Genomic DNA, 22956 nt, shown 5'->3' on the forward strand with positions numbered 1-22956 from the left:
TTTCTTTGAATATATGTACCCTGATTTATTGATGTCACCCCATTAAAATTAATAAAAATTTATTTATAAAAAAAAAAAAGAACAGCCAGAGCAGTCAACTAAAACACTGATGTATAAACTTACCAAAGTATTCTTTGTTCATTGATACAATATTCTACTCACAAAACTATTACAACAGTATCTAAAAATAAAGTATTTTTTCTGGGGGAAAAAAAAAACACTTAAAAGTGTCAAGATAAGATTTAACATCTTTGGCATAGAATATCCATATTATACTAACTTTTTTCTTCATCTTTATAGTTGTTACATTACAGGAGGCATGACTTCCCTTTTAAATAGTTGTGTTATAAACTACACTATAATAGCATTCAATAATAATTCTACAACACTGAGTTGTCATGTATTAGTCAAACATATTCAATAATTTCTATATATACTTAATCCTTTTCCTCCCTTAATAACAAATGCATTGCTTTCAATAGTCAAATGAATATTGGTAACTTTTCAATGTACCCAGTAAATTAGTCCCTTACTTAGGATGCTAAGTAAAAATTCTCTTCTATCATTTAAATAGTGCATAAACATATTAAATTCAAAATGTTGGTTGTATAGATTCATTTTACTTTCTAAATGTCTACATTTTAAAATGAATTTTGAACGTTTACCGATTGCATGCTTACTCCAGCCTGCTGAAAGACCATCCTAATTAGGCGCTTAATCCAGCCAAGCATTTAGATGTCAAAGTCTCTCCAAATTTGTATTTCAAGTACTTCAGGCATACATAGCAGCACATGGTCCATTAAAAACTCTAAAATATTAAAAAATAAATATTAAAATGAAATTATTATTTAGAATATACACTGTAACATGTCTCACAAAATAAATCTAGTCCAGTGGTTCTCAAATTTTTTGAAGTCCAGGCGCATTATAAATCCTACAAATAACTATAGGTGCACTATAGACAAATTTCTGAGAAATATGTATAATAATTAAGTCAAATATTAAAGAAAAAATATAAAGTCTAAATGTTCTTTTATGGTAATTAAATGAAATAAATATAACAAAATTAAAATTTTGACATTAAAAAATATTTTTAGTTACATTTTTTGTTATGCTTTTTAGAATTCGTAAAAAAGAGGGGTTAACTGGCAAAGACAACACAAAGAAAGAAAATTATAGGCCAATATCCCTGATGAATTTAGATGCTAAAATCCTCAACAAAATATTAGCAAACCAGATCCAGCAACATATGAAAAAAACCATACACCATGATCAAGTGGGATTTATTCTTGTGAGGCAAGGCTGATACAATATTCGCAAATCAATCCATGTGATTCATCACATAAACAAAAGGAAGGAGAAAAACCACATGATAATTTCAATAGATGCAGAAAAAGCATTTGATAAAATCCAGCACCCATTCATGATCAAAACTCTCAGCCAAGTTGGAATACAGGGAACATACCTCAACATGATAAAGGCCGTCTATGACAACCCCACAGCTAAAATATCAATGGGCAAAAATTAAAAGCAATCCCCTTAAGATCAAGAACAAGGCAGGGGTGCCCCCATTCACCACTCTTATTCAACATAGTTCTGGAAGTCCTAGCCACAGCAATCAGAAAAGAAGAAGAAATAAAAGGCATCCAAATTGTAAAAGAAGAAGTAAAGCTATCATTATTTGCAGATGATATGATATTGTATATAGGAAACCCTAAAGTCTCAGTCAAAAAACTACTGGACCTGATAAATGAATTCAGCAAAGTGGCAGGATATAAAATTAATACTCAGAAGTCAGAGGCATTTTTATACACTAACAATGAACTGTCAGAAAGAGAAATTAAGGAAGCAATTCCCTTCACCATTGCAACAAAAAAAATAAAGTACCTAGGAATAAATTTAACAAGGGAGATTAAAGACTTGTACTCGGAAAATTATAAATCATTGATAAAAGAAATCAGGGAAGATACAAACAAGTGGAAGCATATACCGTGCTCATGGTTAGGAAGAATAAACATCATTAAAATGTCTATATTACCCAAAGCAGTTTATAAATTCAATGCAATACCGATTAAAATACCAATGACTTACTTCAAAGATATAGAACACATATTCCAAAAATTTATATGGAACCAAAAGAGAACACGAATAGCTTCAGCAATCTTGAAAAGGAAGAATAAAGAGGGAGATCTCACACTTTCGGATATCAAGTTATACTACACGGCCATTGTACTCAAAACAGTCTGGTACTGGCATAAGAACAGGCATATAGATCAATGGAACAGAACTGAAAACCCAGAAATAAACCCACACTTTCATGGACAACTGATATTTGACAAAGGAGGTAAGAGCATACATTGGAGTAAAGACAGCCTCTTCAACAAATGGCGTTGGGAAAATTGGACATCTACCTGCAAAAAAATGAAACCAGACCACCAACTTACACCATTCACAAAATAAACTCAAAATGGATAAAAGACTTCAATGTAAGCTGTAAAACCATAAGCATTTTAGAAGAAAACATAGGCAGTAAGCTCTCCAACATCTCTCGCAGCAATATATTTGCTGATTTATCTCCATGGGCAAGTGAAATAAAAGACAGGATAAACAAATGGGACTATATCAAACTAAAAAGCTTCTGCACAGATAAAGACAATAAGAACAGAATAAAAAGACAAACTACACAATGGGAGAACATATTCAACAATACATCTGATAAGGGGTTAATAACCAAAATTTATAAAGAACTTGTAAAACTCAACACCAGGAAGACAAACAATCCAATAAAAAAATAGACAAAAGAAATGAATAGACATTTCTCCAAAGAGGATATACAGATGGCCAATAGGCATATGATAAAATGCTCAACATCACTAATCATTAGAGAAATGCAAATTAAAACCACAATGAGATATCACCTCACATCAGTCAGAATGGCGCTCATCAACAAAACAACACAGAATAAGTGCCGGCGAGAATGTAGAGAAAAGGTGACCCTCCTGCATTGCTGGTGGGAATGCAGACTGGTGCAGCTACTGTGGAAAACAGTGTGGAGATTCCTCAAAAAATTAAAAATCGAACTGTCTTTTGACCCAGCTATCTCACTTTTCAGAATATACCCCAAGAACACCATAGCACTGTTTCAAAAGGAGGAATGCACCCTCATGTTTATGGCAGCACTGTTCACAATAGCAAAGATCTGGAAACAGCCCAAGTGTCCGTCAGTGGACAAGTGGATTAAAAAGCTTTGGTACATATATACTATGGAATACTACTAAGCCATAAGAAATGATGACATTAGTTGATTGGACGGTGGCGCAGTGGATAGAGCATCGGACTGGGATGCGGAAGACCCAGGTTCAAGACCCCGAAGTTGCCAGCTTGAGCGAGGGCTTATCTGGTTTGAGCAAAAAGCTCACCAGCTTGAGCCCAAGGTCGCTGGCTCGAGCAAGGGGTTACTCGGTCTGCTGAAGGCCTGTGGTCAAGGCATGTATGAGAAGGCAATCAATGAACAATTAAGGTGTTGCAATGCACAACGAAAAACTAATGACTGATGCTTCTCATCTCTCCGTTTCTGTCTGTCCCTGTTTATCCCTCTCTCTGACTCTCTGTCTCTGTAAAAAAAATATATATATATATATATATATATGACATTGGATCATTTACAACAACATGATGGACCTTGATAACATTATACTGAGTGAAATAAGTAAATCAGAAAAAACTAAGAACTATATGATTCCATACTTAGGTGGGACATAAAAATGAGACTCAGGCCCTGGCCGGTTGGCTCAGCGGTAGAGCGTCGGCCTGGCGTGCGGGGGACCCGGGTTCGATTCCGGCCAGGGCACATAGGAGAAGCGCCCATTTGCTTCTCCACCCCCCCCCTTCCTCTCTGTCTCTCTCTTCCCCTCCTGCAGCCAAGGCTCCATTGGAGCAAAGATGGCCTGGGCGCTGGGAATGGCTCCTTGGCCTCTGCCCCAGGCGCTAGAATGGCTCTGGTTGCTCACGGTAGAGCAACGCCCCGGAGGGGCAGAGCATCGCCCCCTGGTGGGCAGAGAGTCGCCCCTGGTGGGCGTGCCAGGTGGATCCCGGTCGGGCGCATGCAGGAGTCTGTCTGACTGTCTCTCCCTGTTTCCAGCTTCGGAAAAATACAAAAAAAAAAAAAAAAAAAAAGACTCAGCGACATGGACAAGAGGGTGGTGGTTCCTGGGGGGGAGCAGGTGAGGCGGTTGGGGAAGGGGCACAAAGAAAACCAGATAGAAGGTGATGGAAGACAATTTGACTTTGGGTGATGGGTATGCAACATAATCAAATGTCAAAATAGCAGATTGGGAAATCCTGTCCAAGGGGTCCTATACTGCCCCTTCATTTGGAGTTAACCCTCAAGGACCCCTACCAGGACAACTTTGGCAGATGGATGTTACTCATATACCTTCATTTGGCAAACAGTCGTATGTCCACAGTATAGTGGATACATATTCCGGATCTATAGTAACCTCTGTCAGAACAGGAGAGGCTACTAAGCATGTTATAGCTCATTGTCTGTATGCATTGTTCTATTATTGGATTTCCTAAACTGGCTAAACTGAAAATGCTCCTGCATATGGAGCAAAAGCTTTTACTATATTTTGTCATGCTTACAATCTTTAAAGTTAAGGTATTATTAAAGTGTACTCAGCAAACATTTTAAGGTCAATTTAAAAAAAAAAATTTAAAAGGGGGTAGTCATATCCTGGAACTCCTACGTGTCTACCATATCATGCTTCTTACTTTAAAAAAAAAAAAATTTACATTTCTTTTGAATGCTGATGAACAGGAGACACCAAAGCTTTTTCGCCTGCAAACTACTACCTTCTTTATTAGATCCAGCTAATAACACTGTTTTGTCTTTTTCCAAACAGCTCCAGATATATGGAAAAGATTTATATAGGCGGATGGGGATCCTCAAACCCCTCAGCAAGATCTTCTGCGCATGGCTTTTAAAATACCTAGAGGCAGAAAAAGCCCAATAGAGATCAGGGAAACTGCCAGCTTTTAGGATACACCCTTAAAGGCTCCAACGCCCCAAAGGGGTCTCATAGGATGCCATCTGGGTCCTGCTTCAATAGTGGAATAAAGCCTGCCAGGCTTACATGCCTCTGCTGTGAGGAAACAGGGACACTGGAAGGTAGGCTTCCCCCTCGCTCCTCTAACGGAGGGTTCAGTCTCTTCCAGCCCTGCTCCAGCCACCTATGACCTAACCTTGCCCAGAATGCTGGGGCTAGCCACTGAAGGCTGAAGGTGCCCAGGGCCGTCGGCCCCATGTACGACACTGTGGACGAGCCTAGGCTATTTCTTCCAAGAAGCAGGTAAACTGATCTCATTTGCACAAGGGCCACTTAACTATGTTTTGCCTGAATAGTCAGGTTTTTTATTCTTCCCTCAGAGATCTCTGTTGTGGGTGTTGATAGCCCTATTTTCTGCTGCTTTGCTTAATATATAGTGTTGCCTTTATCCCTCCTACCTCAATGCCCTACTCATATTTCAGGCTGGGACCTACTCCTAATTTAGAGCTCTCTTTCCCCCTTTTGCCAACTTCTATTATGAATCTACCTTTGCCACCCAGCTTAGTGTATCCTAAGGTTCTCTTTACCATGCTACAGTCGCAGAGCTCCAGGGAAAAGCTACCTGGTCTCATCTCTCCAGGCAGAGGAGAACAGAAGCTCCATATCCACGCATGCTGCAAATGGCTTTTCCAGTCTACCTGAGTTATTACCAGCTAGAAGCAGCGGTCATTGGGACTTGGACATGAGCTGCAAAGTATAGAATGGTGACAACAATTCCAGTGCCATGAGGACTTTTCCTGGATGTGGACTTTTCCTGAACTCCTGCTCCCTGTGACAGCTCCTAACAGACTGAACTGTGGTTGGGTTGCATTTTTCACGAATTTGGCATGGTGATGGGGCCAACTTGGACTTGGTGAACATGTTAAGGACACTACTCTTCTATGGATTCTTGCTGTATTGGCCAAGAGTTTGCTTAAAGGCTTTTAATCACTGTAAAAAAAAAATAGAAGACTGGATAAAGAAGATGGGGCACATATACACCATGGTATACTATTCAGCTAGAAGAAATGATGACATCGGATCACTTACAGCAGAATGGTGGAATCTTGATAACATTATGCGGAGTGAAATGAGTGATTCAGAAAAAAACAAGAACTGCAGGATTCCATACAATGGTGGGACATAAAAATGAGACTAAGAGACATGGACAGGCGTGGGGTGGTTACAGGGGGTGGGGGGGAGGGGAGGAGGGAGAGGGGGAGGGGGAGGAGTACAAAGAAAACTGGATAGAGGGTGATGGAGGACGATCTCTCTTTGGGTGATGGGTATGCAACAGAACTAAATGACAAGATAACCTGGAAATGTTTTCTTTGAATATAGGTACCCTGATTTATTGATGTCACCTCATTAAAATAAAAATTTATTTATAAAAAAAAATGTCAAAATAACCTGGAGATGTTGTCACTGAACATATGTACCCTGATTTATCAATGTCACCCCATTAAAAATAATAATAAAAAAAAACAATCCAGTACCACAGCTTAACAGCCTTTTGCAACCTAATCAGGCAAGTGAGGTGGGGGTTGGGCAGACTGTAAGCTCATAGCCAGTTCCCCACACCTCTGTCCCCCAAAAATCTAAACTCCAAAAACCCTGTTGTTTTTTGGTCCCCAACAGGCACATATTTCTCTGGAATACCATACGGCGCACCTGGAAATCTTAAGGGCACACACTTTGAGAACCACTGGTCTAGTCTGTGTGTAAATTTAAGAGAAAACAAATTTTGCTGATAATAAACTTTGAATAAACTAATGTTACAATGTTTTTAAGGATTTTTTTTTTCAGTCCAGGTTTGTATTTGTGGCTATGTAGGAAACATATTTATGAAAAGATATCTAGTAGATTATAATCTTACCAGAACCTAACTTACAGGACATCGCCAGGAAAGACATCCAAAACTGCAGCAGCATTGGTCCTGCGAAGACACACTGCTACTGAGACCCCTGATATAACAGAAGCTAGCATGTCCTGCTTTCCTGTCTCACTGGTTCTTGAGTTGCTGTCCATACTGGTGGCATTTGCTTGGCTATATCTACCCAGCTACATTTATAGTTCTGCCACCCACCAAAAATCATGAAGGAATTCCAGAAATATGGAAAAAGAAATCAGATGCCAGGAGATCAAAAATAATGACAAAAGTCCTTTCACACTCACTTGAGCACTATAACCCCTCCCATTCATCCTCTTCCTGTCAATATACTGTCTGTCTAATAGAATTAAGTTGTTAATTTATAAGGTATAAACCAGTTTACTGAGTGTTTGTTTGGAATGAGAGAAGAAGTTCACACCAGAATATAAATCAATTCACTCCTTCCCTGTCAAGGTGGTCTTGCTTATTGCTTAAAACAAAAACGAAAAAATAGTTGAACAGTATATTTAGTGATATAAAGAGCTTGTGGTCTAGCCTGACTGGGCGGTGGCGCAGTGGATGGAGCGTTGGACTGGGATGTGGAGGAACCAGGTTCGAAACCCTGAGGTCGCCAGCTTGAGCGCGGGCTCATCTGGTTTGAGCAAAGCTCACCAGCTTGGACCCAAGATTGCTGGCTCAAGCAAGGGGTTACTAGGTCTGCTGAAGGCCCGCGGTCAAGGCACATGTGAGAAAGCAATCAATGAACAACTAAGGTGTCACAACGCAAAACGAAAAACTGATGATTGATGCTTCTCATCTCTCCGTTCCTGTCTGTCTGTCCCTGTCTATCCCTCTGACTCTCTGTCTCTGTAAAAAAAAAAAAAAAAAAAAGAGCTTGTGGTCTACACTTTGAGAAGAACTTTATGAACAATTACGGAGGATGGAGGGGAAAAATAAAGGTGCTACAAAGACACTAGACAGGTGAAACATGAACTGAAAATAGCCTGGACCTAATGACAGATGGTATGTAACAGATTCTAAACACTGGTAAGCATATACAATTTAGTGATAACTATAAAATGGTCATTAACAGAATTCTAGAGATATTTTAATGTTACCAACATCTATTATTGCCTAGAAAAATGAATACTCTCTATGAGAGTTAATGGGAATAAAAAGAGTAAAGAGCTAAAAATAATATCAAGGATAAAAGTCAGTGACAAAAGAATGGGTCAGAGAAAAAGAATGACTTTATGTGGAATTTGAAAACCTACTGTATTTTTCATTGAGATACAACTTAAACTGCACAAATTTAAGTGTCCAGCTAGATGAATATTTATATGTGTATAAACCTGTATAGCCACCACCCACAATCAAGATATAAAACATCTGTAGAATCTCAAAAGTGCCCTTGGAACTTTACGCAGTGGATATTCACACTTCACCTATCTAACCACATAAGCATGTATTAGATTCTTTTGTGGGGCTGATAAACTATAAATTAGAAATAGTCAAAGTTCTTCATCCAGCACCAAAACATTAAAATAGAACTTTATAATCACCTAAATTAGGAAAAGCATCAGTTTTTTCTTTTCTTTTTTTTTTAGTAAGAGAGAGATGGAGGAACAGATAGGAAGAGAGAGAGAGATGAGAAGCATCAACTCATAGTTGCAGCATCTTAGTTGTTCATTGATTGCTTTCTCATATGTGCCTTGACTGAGGGACTGCAGCTGAGCCAGTGAGCCCTTGCTCAAGCCAGCGAGCGACCTTGGGCTCAAGCCAGCAACCTTGGGCTCAAGCCAGCAACCTTGGGCTCAAACCAGAGACCATGGGGTCATAGACATGGTCAAACAGAAAGTCATCAGATCTTAAAGGGTTCCTGCATAAACTCACTTGCTCCACGCTCTCACACAGAGGCAGTAGATTAAGAAGCACTTGGACCATGCCTAACCAGGCAGTGGCACATTGGATAGAACACTGATCTGGGATGCTGAGGACTCAGGGTCAAAAACCTGAGTTCACTGGCTTGAGCACGCCCCTCCGCCCCTTGAGCACAGGCCTCACCAGCTTGAGCGTGGGATCACAGACCTGACACCATGGTCACTGGCTTGATTGAGCCCAAGGCCGCTGGCTAGAGCAAAAGGTTATTAGCTCATCTGGAGTACCCCCCCTTCAAGACATGTATAAGAAAGCAATCAACGAAAAGCTTAAGTGCCACAATTATGAGTTGACGCTTCTCATCTCTCTCCCTTCCTGTCTATCCCTCTCCCTCTTCCTCCCTCTCTCTCTCTTGAGCATGCACTTAAAAAAAAAGAAAAGAAAGAAAAAAGGAAGCAGGACCATATGAGGAATTAAGTAACTTCAGGGCAAGGGCTGGAAGGGCAGGGATTGGTATAAACTTTCTCAGGGGACAGAAGTGCTGTTGGATGCCACTGTCCCCCTTGTTGAGTTCTCCTCTCACCTAGCTGGCCCAGCACAGGCAGGCACAAAATGTCACTCATATCACAAAGAAACCAGCTAGCACCAGTTGCCCTGCTCTGGCTTTTCCCTGAGACTCCTCCCAAACCCATTCTAATTGCTGGGCTAAGCCTCTTTCAGCAGCTCCGGACACCACATAAGCAGCTTTGGATACACACTGGAGTCTCTCACAAATACCCTCAAGTCCAACACAAGCAGTGACCAGCTTCTGCTTGCATACTAGCTCTGACAAAGAGGCCACAAGCCTGGTACAAGTGATAGCTAGCCTTGGCTTGCATCATAGCCCTTCCCAAGCACTTCTAGGCCCTATACAAACAGTGACCAGCCACAGCCTGCACCATCACTCCTACCAAGTGGCCCCAATCCTGGTCTCGGCCAGCATCAGCAGGCCTCAGCCTACATCACAGCCCCGTCCATGCCCAGCACTGTAGCAGCAGGCCTTGGCCAGCCTCAGGCCCTCCTAAGAGGCTCCAATCCAGACATGCCTGGCTTGGAACCAAACCAGAGCCCCACCTAAATCTCTACATGACTTACCAACCTGACAGACTGCCCCAGCTGGCCCAGAGCCCCACTAACGCAACTCCCTCACAACAGTTTGTCCATTGTAGTCATGGCCCATGCTCACAACCAGTTGGTCTAAAGGTGATCTCCATCCAAGTATGTGCCCAGAACAATCTCAGCACAACTATAATAGGAGGGTATATGCAACCCACATGGGCACATCCCTGGAACTCTGGTGAACAGGGGGACTGTACTCCTGGGCTCCACAGGACACTTTCAACATAAGGCCACTCTTTCAAGATTGGAATACAGAGCAGATCTACCTAATACACAAAAACAAACAGAGAGCCAAAATGAGAAGACACAGAAATAGATTCCAAATGAAATAACAGGACAAAACTCCAGAAAAAGAGCAGGACAAAATGGAGACAAGCCTCCTATCAGATAAAGAGTTCAAACAATGGTTATAAGAATGCCCAGCACTGTAGCAGCAGGCCTTGGCCAGCCTCAGGCCCTCCAACAAATTCAGGAGAAGGATAGGTGGACTGAGTGAGAACTTCAGCAGAGACAGAAAATATAAAAAAAAACAAAAAAACTCTGAATACAATAACTCAGTGTTTGTCAACTAGTGTGCCGCGAGACATGGTCAGGTGTACCGTGGGGAAATTAAACATGGGTCCCCAAACTACGGCCCACCGCCAGCCACCTCCATCTGAACATAAACATTCCCCTCACAATCCCTCCAGCTATCAGCGACAGGAAGAGTGGAGGCACAGGGAACACTCACTGACCAATCACCTTCTAGGATTCATCCTGACCACTAGCGATGAACCAATAGTAGGCCGCCTCTCATCCACACCCAGGAAAGTCCCCGCTCGGGCTGCCGCACACTTGTCATTGTGTGGCCACGGCGAGTAATTGAAGCTGCTACTCCTCCCCATGGTCCCGATTTCTAATCCTGGTCAGGACTGGAGGCAAATGTTGCCACCACTAGATGAAGCCTCAGCCTCAGCTGGTTATGTCTATCCTGATGGTGTATATAGATATTTAACCTTTTTCTTTTTAAAAGAGGCCCCCGCAGAGGGTGATATACAATGCATCACAATGTTATCTATATTGTATATGGCCTCCTGAAGGGTCATCTTCTTAAAGAGCTCAAATCTCTATATACACCATCAAAACAGACAGAACCAAGGCCCCTGCACCCAGCTGACCATGGGATTTGAACCCACAACCTCAAGGAGAACTCCATTTATCAGAATCCTTACCTAGAAAGCAAACTTCTCAATCTGACAGTAGAGATGCTCTGAGGACTTATGATGTTACATAAGCACCCAACATTTTCTAAAATTGATTTTGTCCAGTCTCTATATAGAGAGAGTATTTGCCAAATTGATTTGAACCCACAACCTTGATGAAAGCTCCAGTATCTATTAGTGGGACTGTATATATGAGGGGATACATGGGACTGTATATGAGGGGTTACATGGGACTGTATATATGAGGTTACATTGTATATGAGGGGATGTTACGTGGGACTGTATTTATAAGGGGATGTTACGTGGGACTGTATTTATAAGGGGATGTTACATGGGACTGTATATATGAGGGATGTTACATGGGACTGTATATATGAGGGGGGTATCCTTTTTTATTTAACTTTTTTTTTTCAATAAATGTAATTTATTTAAAGGACCTCTGCCAGGCATATTTCACTCTTGTGACAGTTTGGGATCTCAGCAAGACGAGCAAGTGACAGTGATGGAGAAGTTTTTGAGAAGGAAAAATGCAAATGCCGAACAGGGCCCTGGACAAAATTCTGACCCAGATGAAGGCCCTAGTATGAGTGGTCAACAAAAGAAAAAAGACAAGACAGTGAGCTCAAGGCAATACAGAGAAAGCTATCTTTCATTTGGATTTACTTTCACCGGGGATGAGACAGCACCGACTCCGCTGTGCTTGGTGTGTGGTGAGAAGCTTAATAGCGCCATGGTGCCAAGCAAGCTTAAACGCCATCTCCAAACGAAACACCCTTCCGTTCAAAACAAGCCGATGGACTATTTTTGTACGCTTATGTACAAACAATGAGAAACAGGCAACTTTTTTGAGAAAAACCACAAAGGTAAACGAGAAAGCCCTCAAAGCTAGCTACCTTGTTGCTGAACTCGTAGCTATAATAAATCAAAAAAGTCCCAAACTGTGGCAGAAACATTAATACTGCCAGCTTGTAAAGCCATTGTAAATGAGATGCTTGGCCCTACGCGGCCAAAGAGATAGCTAAAGTACCTCTCTCAGATAACACAATTGCCAGACATATTGATGACATGTCTGCGGACATTGAAACTGTTGTTTTGGAAAAGGTGCGCATCAGTAAGAAATTTGCCTTGCAACTTGATGAGTCGACGGATATTAGTGGACACTGTCAGCTCTTGGCCAACGTGCGTTTTGTGGATGGAGAAACCATTAGAGAAAACTTCCTATTTTGCAAGGCACTGCCAGAAAAATCAACAGGAGAGGAAATATTTTGGGTCACGTCGGAATATCTTGATAAAAGCTGGCTTACGTGGGAAAACTGCACAGGTGTCTGCACTGATGGAGCCACAGCCATGGTCGGGCGCATCAAAGGTTTTGTAAGTAGGGTCAAAGAAAGAAACCCAAATGTTATTGTTACGCACTGTTTTTTGCATCGTGAGGCCCTCATTGCAAAGACCTTACCAGCAGATCCAGCTCCTGTGTTGGATGATGTTGTGAGCATAGTGAACTTTGTGAAGACACATCTCAGAGGTGCTTATTTGCATCTTTGTGTAAAGAAATGGGAGCGGAACATAAAATCTTATTGCTCCACACGGAGGTCCGGTGGCTGTTGCGGCAAAGTGCTGGCCCGTGTGTATGAGTTGCGAGAGGAACTTAAAGTATTTCTGACAAACGAGAGGTCCGATTACTCGAAGCTGCTTGCAAGTGATGAGTGGTGTGCAAAGCTGGCATACCTGGCTGATATATTTCATTATCTGAATGAACTGAACACATGGATGCAAGGCCGAAATAAAAACCTGCTTACAAGCACTGATAAAATGAACGGATTCTGTTTAAAGGTGCAGCTCTCGCAACATGTACAGCGTGGCAACCTTGAGATGTTCCTGCTCACCGAGAAATAGCATGATGGCAACACTGCTGTAATGTGTGAGGTGATTGGCAGACATTTGAAAACTCTTGAGAAGACGTTGTCATTTTATTTCTCTTCAGCCTTCACAGAATGCCTTGACTGGGTTAGGGACCCATACAGCTCAGTATCCGTTGCTGGAAAGGGCATGACTTTAAAGGAGCAAGAGGAACTCATTGAACTGAAACAAGATCGTGGTTTAAAGCTAAAGTTTGCTGATCTTCCTTTGGACAGTTTTTGGTTATCTGTTGCCAAGGAGTTCCCCATTCTGGCCAACAAAGCTATTTTGACATTGCTCCCATTTTCAACCACATATCTATGTGAGCTGAGCTTCTCAAGCTTGACTGCGATAAAAACTAAAAACAGAGAGAGACTGAGAACTGCTGAGGAAGAGCTTCATGTGTGTCTTTCTACCATTCCTGCCAGGATATCCCTTTTGTGTTCATCGAAACAGGCCCATGTTTCACACTGAGTATAAATACATTTAGAAACTATATTATTAACTATATGTATAATATGTACTGTGTTAGAGTGTCATTTTGGTAGGTGGTGTGCCCCAGGATTTTGTAAATGTAAAAAATGTGCCGCAGCTCAAAAAAGGTTGAAAATCACTGCAATAACTAAAATGAAAAAAAATTAGAGAAATTAAGAGCAAATTAGATGATGCAGAAAAACTTCAGAATTCTGGAAAACAAGGTAGTAGAAATCACCCAGTATGCACAGCAAAAAGAAAACAGAATCCAAATAAAAGAGCATAGTTTAAGGACCATCTGGGACATCAAGTGCACCAATGTTCGCATCATAGGGGTCACAGAGGCAGAAGAAAGATAGTAGGGGAAAAAAACCTACTGCAAGCAAAAAAAGTTGGAAAACTTCCCTAATCTAATGAAGGAAATAGACATAAGAGTCCAGGAAGCACAGAATCCCAAACAAAATGAACTCAAATAGGTTCACACCAACATCATAATTTAAATACCAAAAGTTAAAGAGGAAATATTAAAAGTAGCAAGAGAAATTCAGCTAGTTACAAACAAGGGTGTCCCCATAAGAGGCAGATTTATCATCAGAAATTTTGCAGAGCAGAGGGAATGACAGAATATATTCAAAGTGATGAAATGAAAATACCTACACTTGGCCCTGGCTGGATAGCTCAGTTGGTTAGAGTATCGATCTGAAGTGAAGAAAATACCTACACCCAATAATACTCTACCCAGCAAGGTTATTATTCAGAATATAAAGAGAGATAGTTTCCCACACAAGCAAAGGCTAAAAGGAGTTTATCACAACTAAACTGTTATGTTAAAAGGTCTCCTTTAAGGTGAAAAGAAAAGTTCAAAATTAAAAATACGAAAATACAGGAAAGAAAAAAAATCTCACTGACAAAAGGCATTTAGTAAAAGTAGTATATTAATCAATTATAAAGCTAATAGGAAGGTTAAAATACAAATGTAGTATGATCATGTATAAATACAATAATAAATTAAGGGATACAGACACACACAAGATGTAAAATATGATGATAAAAACAAATGAGAGGAGGGTAAGTAAAAAAAAAAATGTAGTGCTTTAAAAACACACTTGAGCTTAAGCAACCATCAACTTAAAATACACTGCCAAAATATAGCTTGATATATACTGTTCACAAAAAGTAGGGGGTACTTTATCACTTCATATTCATTTTGAAATATCCTCTAATTTTTGTGAGCAGTATATATATCTATCTCATTGTAACCAAAAAACAGAAACCTATAACAGATATGCAAAAAATAAAGAGAAAGGACTCCTAACAAACCACTATAGAAAGTCATCAATGTACAAGAAAGCAAAAGAAGGAACAGAAGAACAAAACCAGAAAACAACAAAATGGCAGTAACTACATAACTATCCATAATTACTCTAAATGTAAATGGAGTAAAGCAGGGGTCAGAAACCTTTTTGGCTGAGAGAGCCATGAACGCCACATATTTTTTTGTTTTGTTTTTTACAGAGACAGAGAGAGAGTCAGAGAGGGATAGATAGGGACAGATAGACAGGAACGGAGAGAGATGAGAAGCATCAATCATTAGTTTTCCGTTGTGACACCTCAGTTTTTCATTGATTGCTTTCTCATATGTGCCTTGACCAGGGGCCTTCAGCAGACAGAGTAACCCCTTGCTCAAGCCAGCGACCCTGGGTCCAAGCTGGTGAGCTTTGCTCAAACCAGATGAGCCAGCGCTCAAGCTGGCGACCTCTGGGGTCTCGAACCTGGGTCCTTCCACATCCCAGTCTGATGATCTATCCACTGCGCCACCGCCTGGTCAGGCGAACACCACATATTTTAAAATGTAATTCTGTGAGAGCCATACAACGACCCGTGTACTTTACCCATTATCCAATAAAAATTTGGTGTTGTCCCAGAGGACAGCTGTGATTGGCTCCAGCCACCTGCAACCATGAACATGAGCGGTAGGAAATGAATGGATTGTAATACATGAGAATGTTTTATATTTTTAACGTTATTATTTTTTTATTAAAGATTTGTCTGCGAGCCAAATGCAGCCATCAAAAGAGCCACATTTGGCTCGCAAGCCATAGGTTCCCGACGCCTGGAGTAAAGGCTGATAGAGCATCAGCCCGACAAATGGACATTCTGGGTTCAATTCCCGGTCAGTTCACACAAGAGAAGCAACCATCTGCTTCTCTTCCCCTTCTCTATCTCTTCCCCTCCCATAGCCAGTAGCTCATTGGTTCGAGCGTCAGCCCCGGCACTGAGGATAGCTCATTGGTCCAAGCATCAGTCTTAAGTACTAAAAATAGCTTGGCTGATTTGAGCATTGGTCCAAGATGGGAGTTGCTGGGTAGATCCTGGTCAAGGCACATATGGGAGTCTATCTCTCCTGTTCTCCACTTAAAAAAACAACAACAAAAGACACAGGGTGGCTGATGGATTAAACAACAAAACAACAACACCTGTATATATCATGTCCACAAAAGACTCATTTCAGATCAAAAAGACACACAGACTGAAAGTGAAGAAATGGAAAAAGGTATTTCATGTAAATGGAAACAAACAAAAAAGCTGTAGTAGCAACCTTTATATAACACAAAAATAGACTTTAAAACAAAGGTTGTAACGAGAGGAAAGGAAGGTTATTACATAATGATAAAGGGACCAATCCAACAACAGAATATAACTCTTGTAAACATCAGAACTCAATGTAGAAGCACTTACACCCATAAAAAAAACATTAACAGACATAAGGGAAAGACTGATAGTAATACACAGTAATAGTAGGGGACTTTAATACCCTACTGACATCAATGACACATCATCCAGGCAGAAACTCAACAAGGAAACAGTGATCTTAGATTAGATGGACCAAACAGACACTTGCAGAACATCCCACCCCAGAACAGCAGAATATACATTCTTCTCAACATCAACTGAAACATCTTCAGGAGACAATGTTAGGCCACAAAACAAGTCTCAAATTTAAGAAGACTGAAGTCATATCAAGCATCCTTTTCAACAACAAAGATATGAAATGAGAAATCAATTGGAAGAGAAAAAAAAAAGAGTGCAAATAAAATAAGAGAAATGGAAGTGACAACTGACACCACAGAAATAAAAAGATAATACCATGAACTAGTAGTATATGCCAACAAACTGGACAACCTAGAAGAAATGGACCGATTCCTAGACACATACAATCTTCCAAGACTGAAACAGGATTAAAACAAAATCTGAACAGATTACTACTAATGCAATAGAATCAATAATCAAAAAATGGCAAAGAAACAAAAGTCCTGGGTCAGACGGGTTCACATGCTGAAGGGGGGATAAATATCTGAGTATCCATCAACCTGGATAACAACACCAACAACATTAACAATCATCCAGGTGATTCCTTGAAACCTGCCCCACCCAACTTTGCTACCACTCACTCAAGCTGTTTCCAGTGGCTTTTCCATATGAATGGCCTGTCTTAGTTCATAATTCAGACTTGCCTAAACTCCCTCAAACAAGCAGCATCTGGCCTCTGAGTGCCCTGTACCTCTCACTAAGTGTCCCCAGGCCTGTCACTAGCAAGACCCAGCCTTGGTTTGAAGCTTGCGTTCTCCTGGGAACCTCCAAGGCCAGCTCAAGTAGCAGCCATCTGCAGATCACTTTGTGTCTCATGCCTGGTGAAGGAAGTAGACATACAAGTCCAGGAAGCACAAAGAGTCCTAAACAAGATAAACCCAAAGAGGCCCATACCGAGACACATCATAATTAAAATGAAAAAGATTAAATACAAAGAGAGAATCTTAAAAAGCAGCAAAAGCAAAGCAGTTAGTTACCAACAAGGAAGCTCAAAATGACTGTCAGCTGATTTCTCAACAAAAACTTTGAGGGCCAGAAGAGACTGGCAAGAAATGTTCATTGTGATGGAAAACAAGGGCCTACCACCAAGATTGCTCCACCCAGCAAAGCTATCATTTAGAGTCAAAGGACATATAAAGAGCTTCCAAGAGCCCTGGCCAGATAGCTAGGTTGGTTAGAGCGTTGTCTCATAGCACAGAGGTTGCCGGTTCAATCCCTGGTCAGGGCACATACAGGAACATCAATCCTGTCTCCCTTTCTTTTCCTCTCTCTCTTGCTAAAACTAATAAATTAAAATTTTTTTTAAAAAAAGAGCTTTCAAGAATAAAAAAAGCTAAAGGAATTCACCACCACCAAATTAGTATTACATAAGATGTTGAAGGGTCTTCTTTAAGAAGCAAAAATAGAAAAAAAGAAAAAAAAAGATAAAAACATATGACTAAATAGCAATAAATATGTATCAACAATAGAATCTAAAAATCAAAACAAACAAACAGGCAGAGCAGAAAGAGACTCAAAAATAAAGAGAACATTTTGATGGTTGCCAGATGGAAGGGAAGTTGGGAGGATTGGTAAAAAAGGTGAATGTAATTGGAAAACAATTATAAATAAATAAATAAAATGTCCATATTACCCAAAACAATCTACAGATTCAATACAATCTCTATCAAAATACAAATTTTGATACATACATTTTCCACATAACTAAAACAAATAATCCTGAAATTTATATGGAACTAGAAAGACCCTGAATAAACAAGGCAATCTTGAGAAAAAACAACAAAGTTGAGGGAAGTAAAGACAAATATAAATAAATGGGATTATATCAAACTAAAAAGCTTCTACACAGCAAAAGAACCTGACAACAAAACAAATAGGAAGTCAACTAAATGGGAGATGATATTTGCAAATATTAGCTCCAATACGGGGTTAATATCTACAATAGAATATACAAAGAACTCACAAAGCTCAGTGACAAGCAAACAATCCAATTAAAAATTGGGGCGAGAATCTGAACAGATAATTCTCCCAAAAGGACATACAAATGACCAACAGATATATGAAAAGATGCTCATATTCACTATCTACTTGAGAAATGTATATCAAAACTACAATGAGATACCACCTCATACCTGTTAGACTGGCTATTATCAACAAGACAAGTAATAACATGTGGGTAAGGATGTGGAGAAAAAGGAACCCTCATTCACTGCTGGTGGGAATGCAAATTAGTACAACCATTATGGAAGAAAGTATGGTGGTTCCTCAAGAAATTAAGAATAGAACTACCATATGACCCAGCAATCCCTCTACTGGGAATCTACTCCCAAAACTCAAAAACATCTGTATATAAAGACCCATGCACCCCCATTTTCATCACAGTATTATTCACAGTGGCCAAGACATGAAAACAACCAAAGTGTCCCTAAATAGAGGATTGGATAAAGAAGATATGGTACTATATACAATGGAATACTACTCAGCCATAAGAAATGATGACATCGGATCATTTACAACAACATGGATGGACCTTAAGTACATTATACTGAGTGAAATAAGTAAATCAGAAAAAGCTAAGAACTGTATGACTTCACACACAGGTTGTGGGGTATAAAACTGAAACTCATGGACATAGATCAAAGTGAAATGGTTACCTGGGGAAGGGAGATGTGGGGGAAGGGACCAGGAAGGGTGTAAAGAGGAACATATGCATGGTGACAAAAAATGATTTGACTTTGGGTGATGGGTATACAACATAATCAATAGTTCAAATGCTACAGAAATGTTCGCCTGAAACCTATGCATTCTTTTTTTTTTAATTAATTTTAATGAGGTGACATTGATAAATCAGGGTACATATGTTCAGAGAAAACATCTCTAGGTTATTTTGACATTTGATTATGCTGCATTCCCATCACCCAAAGTCCAATTGTCTTCCATTACCTTCTAACTGGTTTTCTTTGTGCCCCTCCCCTCCCCCAACCCCCTCCCTCTGCTCCCCCCCACCCCGTAACCCCCACACTCTTGTCCATGTCTCTGAGTCTCATTTTTATGTCCCACCTCTGTATGGAATCATACAGTTCTTAGTTTTTTTGATTGACTTATTTCGCTCAGTATAATGTTATCAAGGTCCATCATGTTGTTGTAAATGATCCAATGTCATCATTTCTTATGGCTGAGTAGTATTCCATAGTATATATGTACCAAAGCTTTTTAATCCACTCATCCACTGACGGACACTTAGGCTGTTTCCAGATCTTCACTATTGTGAACAATGCTGCCATAAACATGGGGGTGCATTTCTTCTTTTCAAACAGTGCTCTGGTGTTCTTGGGGTATATTCCGAAAAGTGGAATAGCTGGGTCAAAAGGCAGTTCGATTTTTAATTTCTTGAGAAATCTCCATACTGTTTTCCACAGTGGCTGCACCAGTCTGCATTCCCACCAGCAGTGCAGGAAGGTTCCCTTTTCTCCACATCCTCGCCAGCACTTATTCTGTGTTGTTTTGTTGATGAGTGCCATTCTGACTGATGTGAGGTGATATCTCATTGTGAAACCTATGTATTCTTATTGATCAATGTCAACTTATTAAATTTAATTTTCTAAATAAAATTTAAAAAGAAAAAACAAATACAAAAGTTGGAGGTACCACACTATCTGGTTTCAAACTATACTGCAAAGCTATAGTAACCCAAAGTATAGTACTGACACAAAAAAAGAAGACACACAGATCTACGGAATAGATGAAAGCCCAAAAACAAACTCACACTTACATGATCTATTAATCTACTACAAAGGAGGAAAGAATACACATGGAGTAAAGACAATTTCATCGATGAATGGTGTTGGGAAAACTGGACGGGTAAAAACAAACACATGAAACCAAGTGACTTTCTTACACAATATATGAAATGAAACTCAAAATGGATTAAACACTTTTTGAAGTACACAAACTACAGTATGGTGATTACCAGAGGAAAAGGAGGGCGGAAAAAGGTAGAAGAGGGTAAAAGGAGTATAAATGGTAATGGAAAGAAACTTGACTTGGGGTGGTGAACACACAATATACAGATGATACGTTAATAGAACTGTATACCTGAAACCTACATTTGTGTGTGTGTGTGTGTGTGTGTGTGTGTGTGTGACAGAGAGAGGGATAGATAGGGATAGACAGACAGAAGAGAGAGGAGAAGCATCAATTCTTTGTTGTGGCACTTTAGTTGTTCATGGATTGCTTTCTCATATGTTCCTTGACTGAGGGGCTACAGTAGACCAAGTGACGCCTTGCTCAAGCCAGTGACTTTGGGCTCAAGCTGGTGAGCCTTGCTCAAACCATATGAGCCCATGCTCAAGCCAACAACCTCAGGGTTTCGAACCTGGGTCCTCCGCGTCCCAGCCTGACACTCCATCCCTTGCACCACCGCCTGATCAGGCTGAAACCTATATAATTTTATTAACCAATGTCTCCACAATTAATTCATTAAAACTTTTAAAAAGACTGCTTTTTTTTTTGGCTATGTCTTCTAGGTCAAAGACAACAAAAACAAAAATAAACAAATGGGACTACATCAAGTAAAAAGCTTTTGCACTACAAAGGAAACCATCCACAAAACAAAAAGGCAACCACTGAATGGGAGAAGATACTTGCAAATGATATAGCCAATAAAGGGTTAATATCCAAAGTATACTGCTCACAAAAATTAGGGGATATTTTATCGCTTCATACTCATTTTGAAATATCCCCTAATTTTTGTGAGTATATATAAAAAACTCATACAGTTCAACATTAAAAAGATAAATCAATAAAACAATTCAATTAAAAAAATGGGCAAACTGACCTGTGATGATGCAGTGGATCAAGTGTCAACCTGGAATGCTGAACACCAGTTCTAAACCCTGGGCTTGCCCAGTCAAGGCACATACGAGAAGCAACTACTATGAGTTGATGCTTCTTGCTCCTCCCCTGCCCCACCTCTCTCTCTCTCCTCTCTCTAAAATCAATAAATAAAATCTTAAAAAAAAAATCTAGAGCCAGACTGGTGGTGGCACAGAGGATACAGCATCGACCTGGGACACTAAGGTTCCAGGTTTGAAACCCTGAGCTTGCTGGCTTGAGCATGGTCTCATCTGGCTTGAGCGCAGGCTCGCCAGTTTGAGCACGGGGTTACCAGCTTGAGTGTGGGATCGTTAACATGATCCCGTAGTCACTGGCTTGAGCCCAAAGGTTACTGGCTTGAAGCTCAAGGTCGCTGGCTTGAGATGCCCACCCTGGTCAAGGCACATATGAGAAGCAATCAATGAACAACTAAACTGATGCAACTATGAGTTGATGCTTCTCATCTCTCTCCCTTACTCTTTCTCCCCCCCTACCCTCACTAGAAGAAAAAAAATGTAGAAGATAAAAATATCAAATATCTTACCTTCTAACTTTTTCTCAGATACTCTTCTGATCTACTCCGTGATTATATCGAGACCTTCAGTCAGTCTTTTCTCCCCTGTAATTTTTATGAACCTAATCAATCCCTTCCCACCTTCACTTTCTTCTACCCCATAGAGTTAAAAATTACTTGAACCACTGCTTTGTCAATATTTTCAATTCCTTGTTCTACTGTCTTATTTATTCTAAAAGCCTGAACTTGATGAATTGAGTAACCTACATTTCCTACAATTGGGTTGCAGAAAAATTACTGATTTTGGTGTTGCTACAAATGTACTTCCCCCAATCTCAATGGGGCCCTCATTGCATTCTAGAAAAATCTTATCTTCTTACTCTTCTTTCTTTTCCATTCTCCAGGGCAGCTATTTCGAACATTCCCCTAGCTATCCAAATCTCTCCAACCTTTCTTCCATCGTTTCACAGAAGATGACAAAGCACAGTACTTCAAATACAGAAGTCATCTGAGAGGAAACCCCTCAACATCCTGCCATTCCACATGCCATATACACTTATCTGCACCTATTCTGACCCCATTATCTCCTGTCCCTCTTTCCAACTACCGTATTTTTCGCTCCATAAAATGCACTTTTTTCCTCCAAAAGTGGAGGGGAAAATGCCTGTGTGCCTTATGGAATGAATGTTCATTTTTTTAGCTGCTGCAGGTACCTGGACAACTAGAAGAGTATTTGAACATTAAAGTCTCTTCTCATTTGTTAATAACAGTGCTAACGGTTGTTAATACTGCTGTTGAGTTTACATTACTGAAATATTATTGTGGTGTATTTTATTAAATATTTTAATACACTATTTGGTTCAGAATATTTTTTTCTTATTTTCCTCCTTAAAACCCTAGGTGCATCTTATGATCAGGTATGTCTTATGGAGCGAAAAATACGGTAAGTCCTTAGGATTACTGCCCCCACACACACTTGTCTCTTTACATCAACTCCACCCTCTATTACATAAATTTTCTTTTTTCTTGTTAATTTCAATTACATGCCATCTTCTGGTTTCTACCATCTGTATTTAAACCAAAGAAACTCAAAACTGAACGCCTTAATGTTCCTCCTCAATTTTGTTC

At 40.1% G+C, this 22956-nt stretch overlaps 1 protein-coding gene across 1 annotated transcript in view; it reads right to left on the reverse strand.

The window, feature by feature from the left end:
* The window catches only part of MTFR1 (mitochondrial fission regulator 1), a 77287-nt gene that overhangs the window by 38095 nt on the left and 16236 nt on the right, over nt 1-22956 (reverse strand). The window contains exon 2 of the mRNA XM_066378964.1: nt 666-808. Coding sequence (XP_066235061.1) covers nt 666-731 — 66 coding nt within the window. The 5' untranslated portion in view covers nt 732-808. The remainder of the gene's footprint in view (nt 1-665; nt 809-22956) is intronic.

Source organism: Saccopteryx leptura, chromosome 3 (genome assembly GCF_036850995.1).
Source record: "Saccopteryx leptura isolate mSacLep1 chromosome 3, mSacLep1_pri_phased_curated, whole genome shotgun sequence".
NCBI lineage: Eukaryota > Metazoa > Chordata > Mammalia > Chiroptera > Emballonuridae > Saccopteryx > Saccopteryx leptura.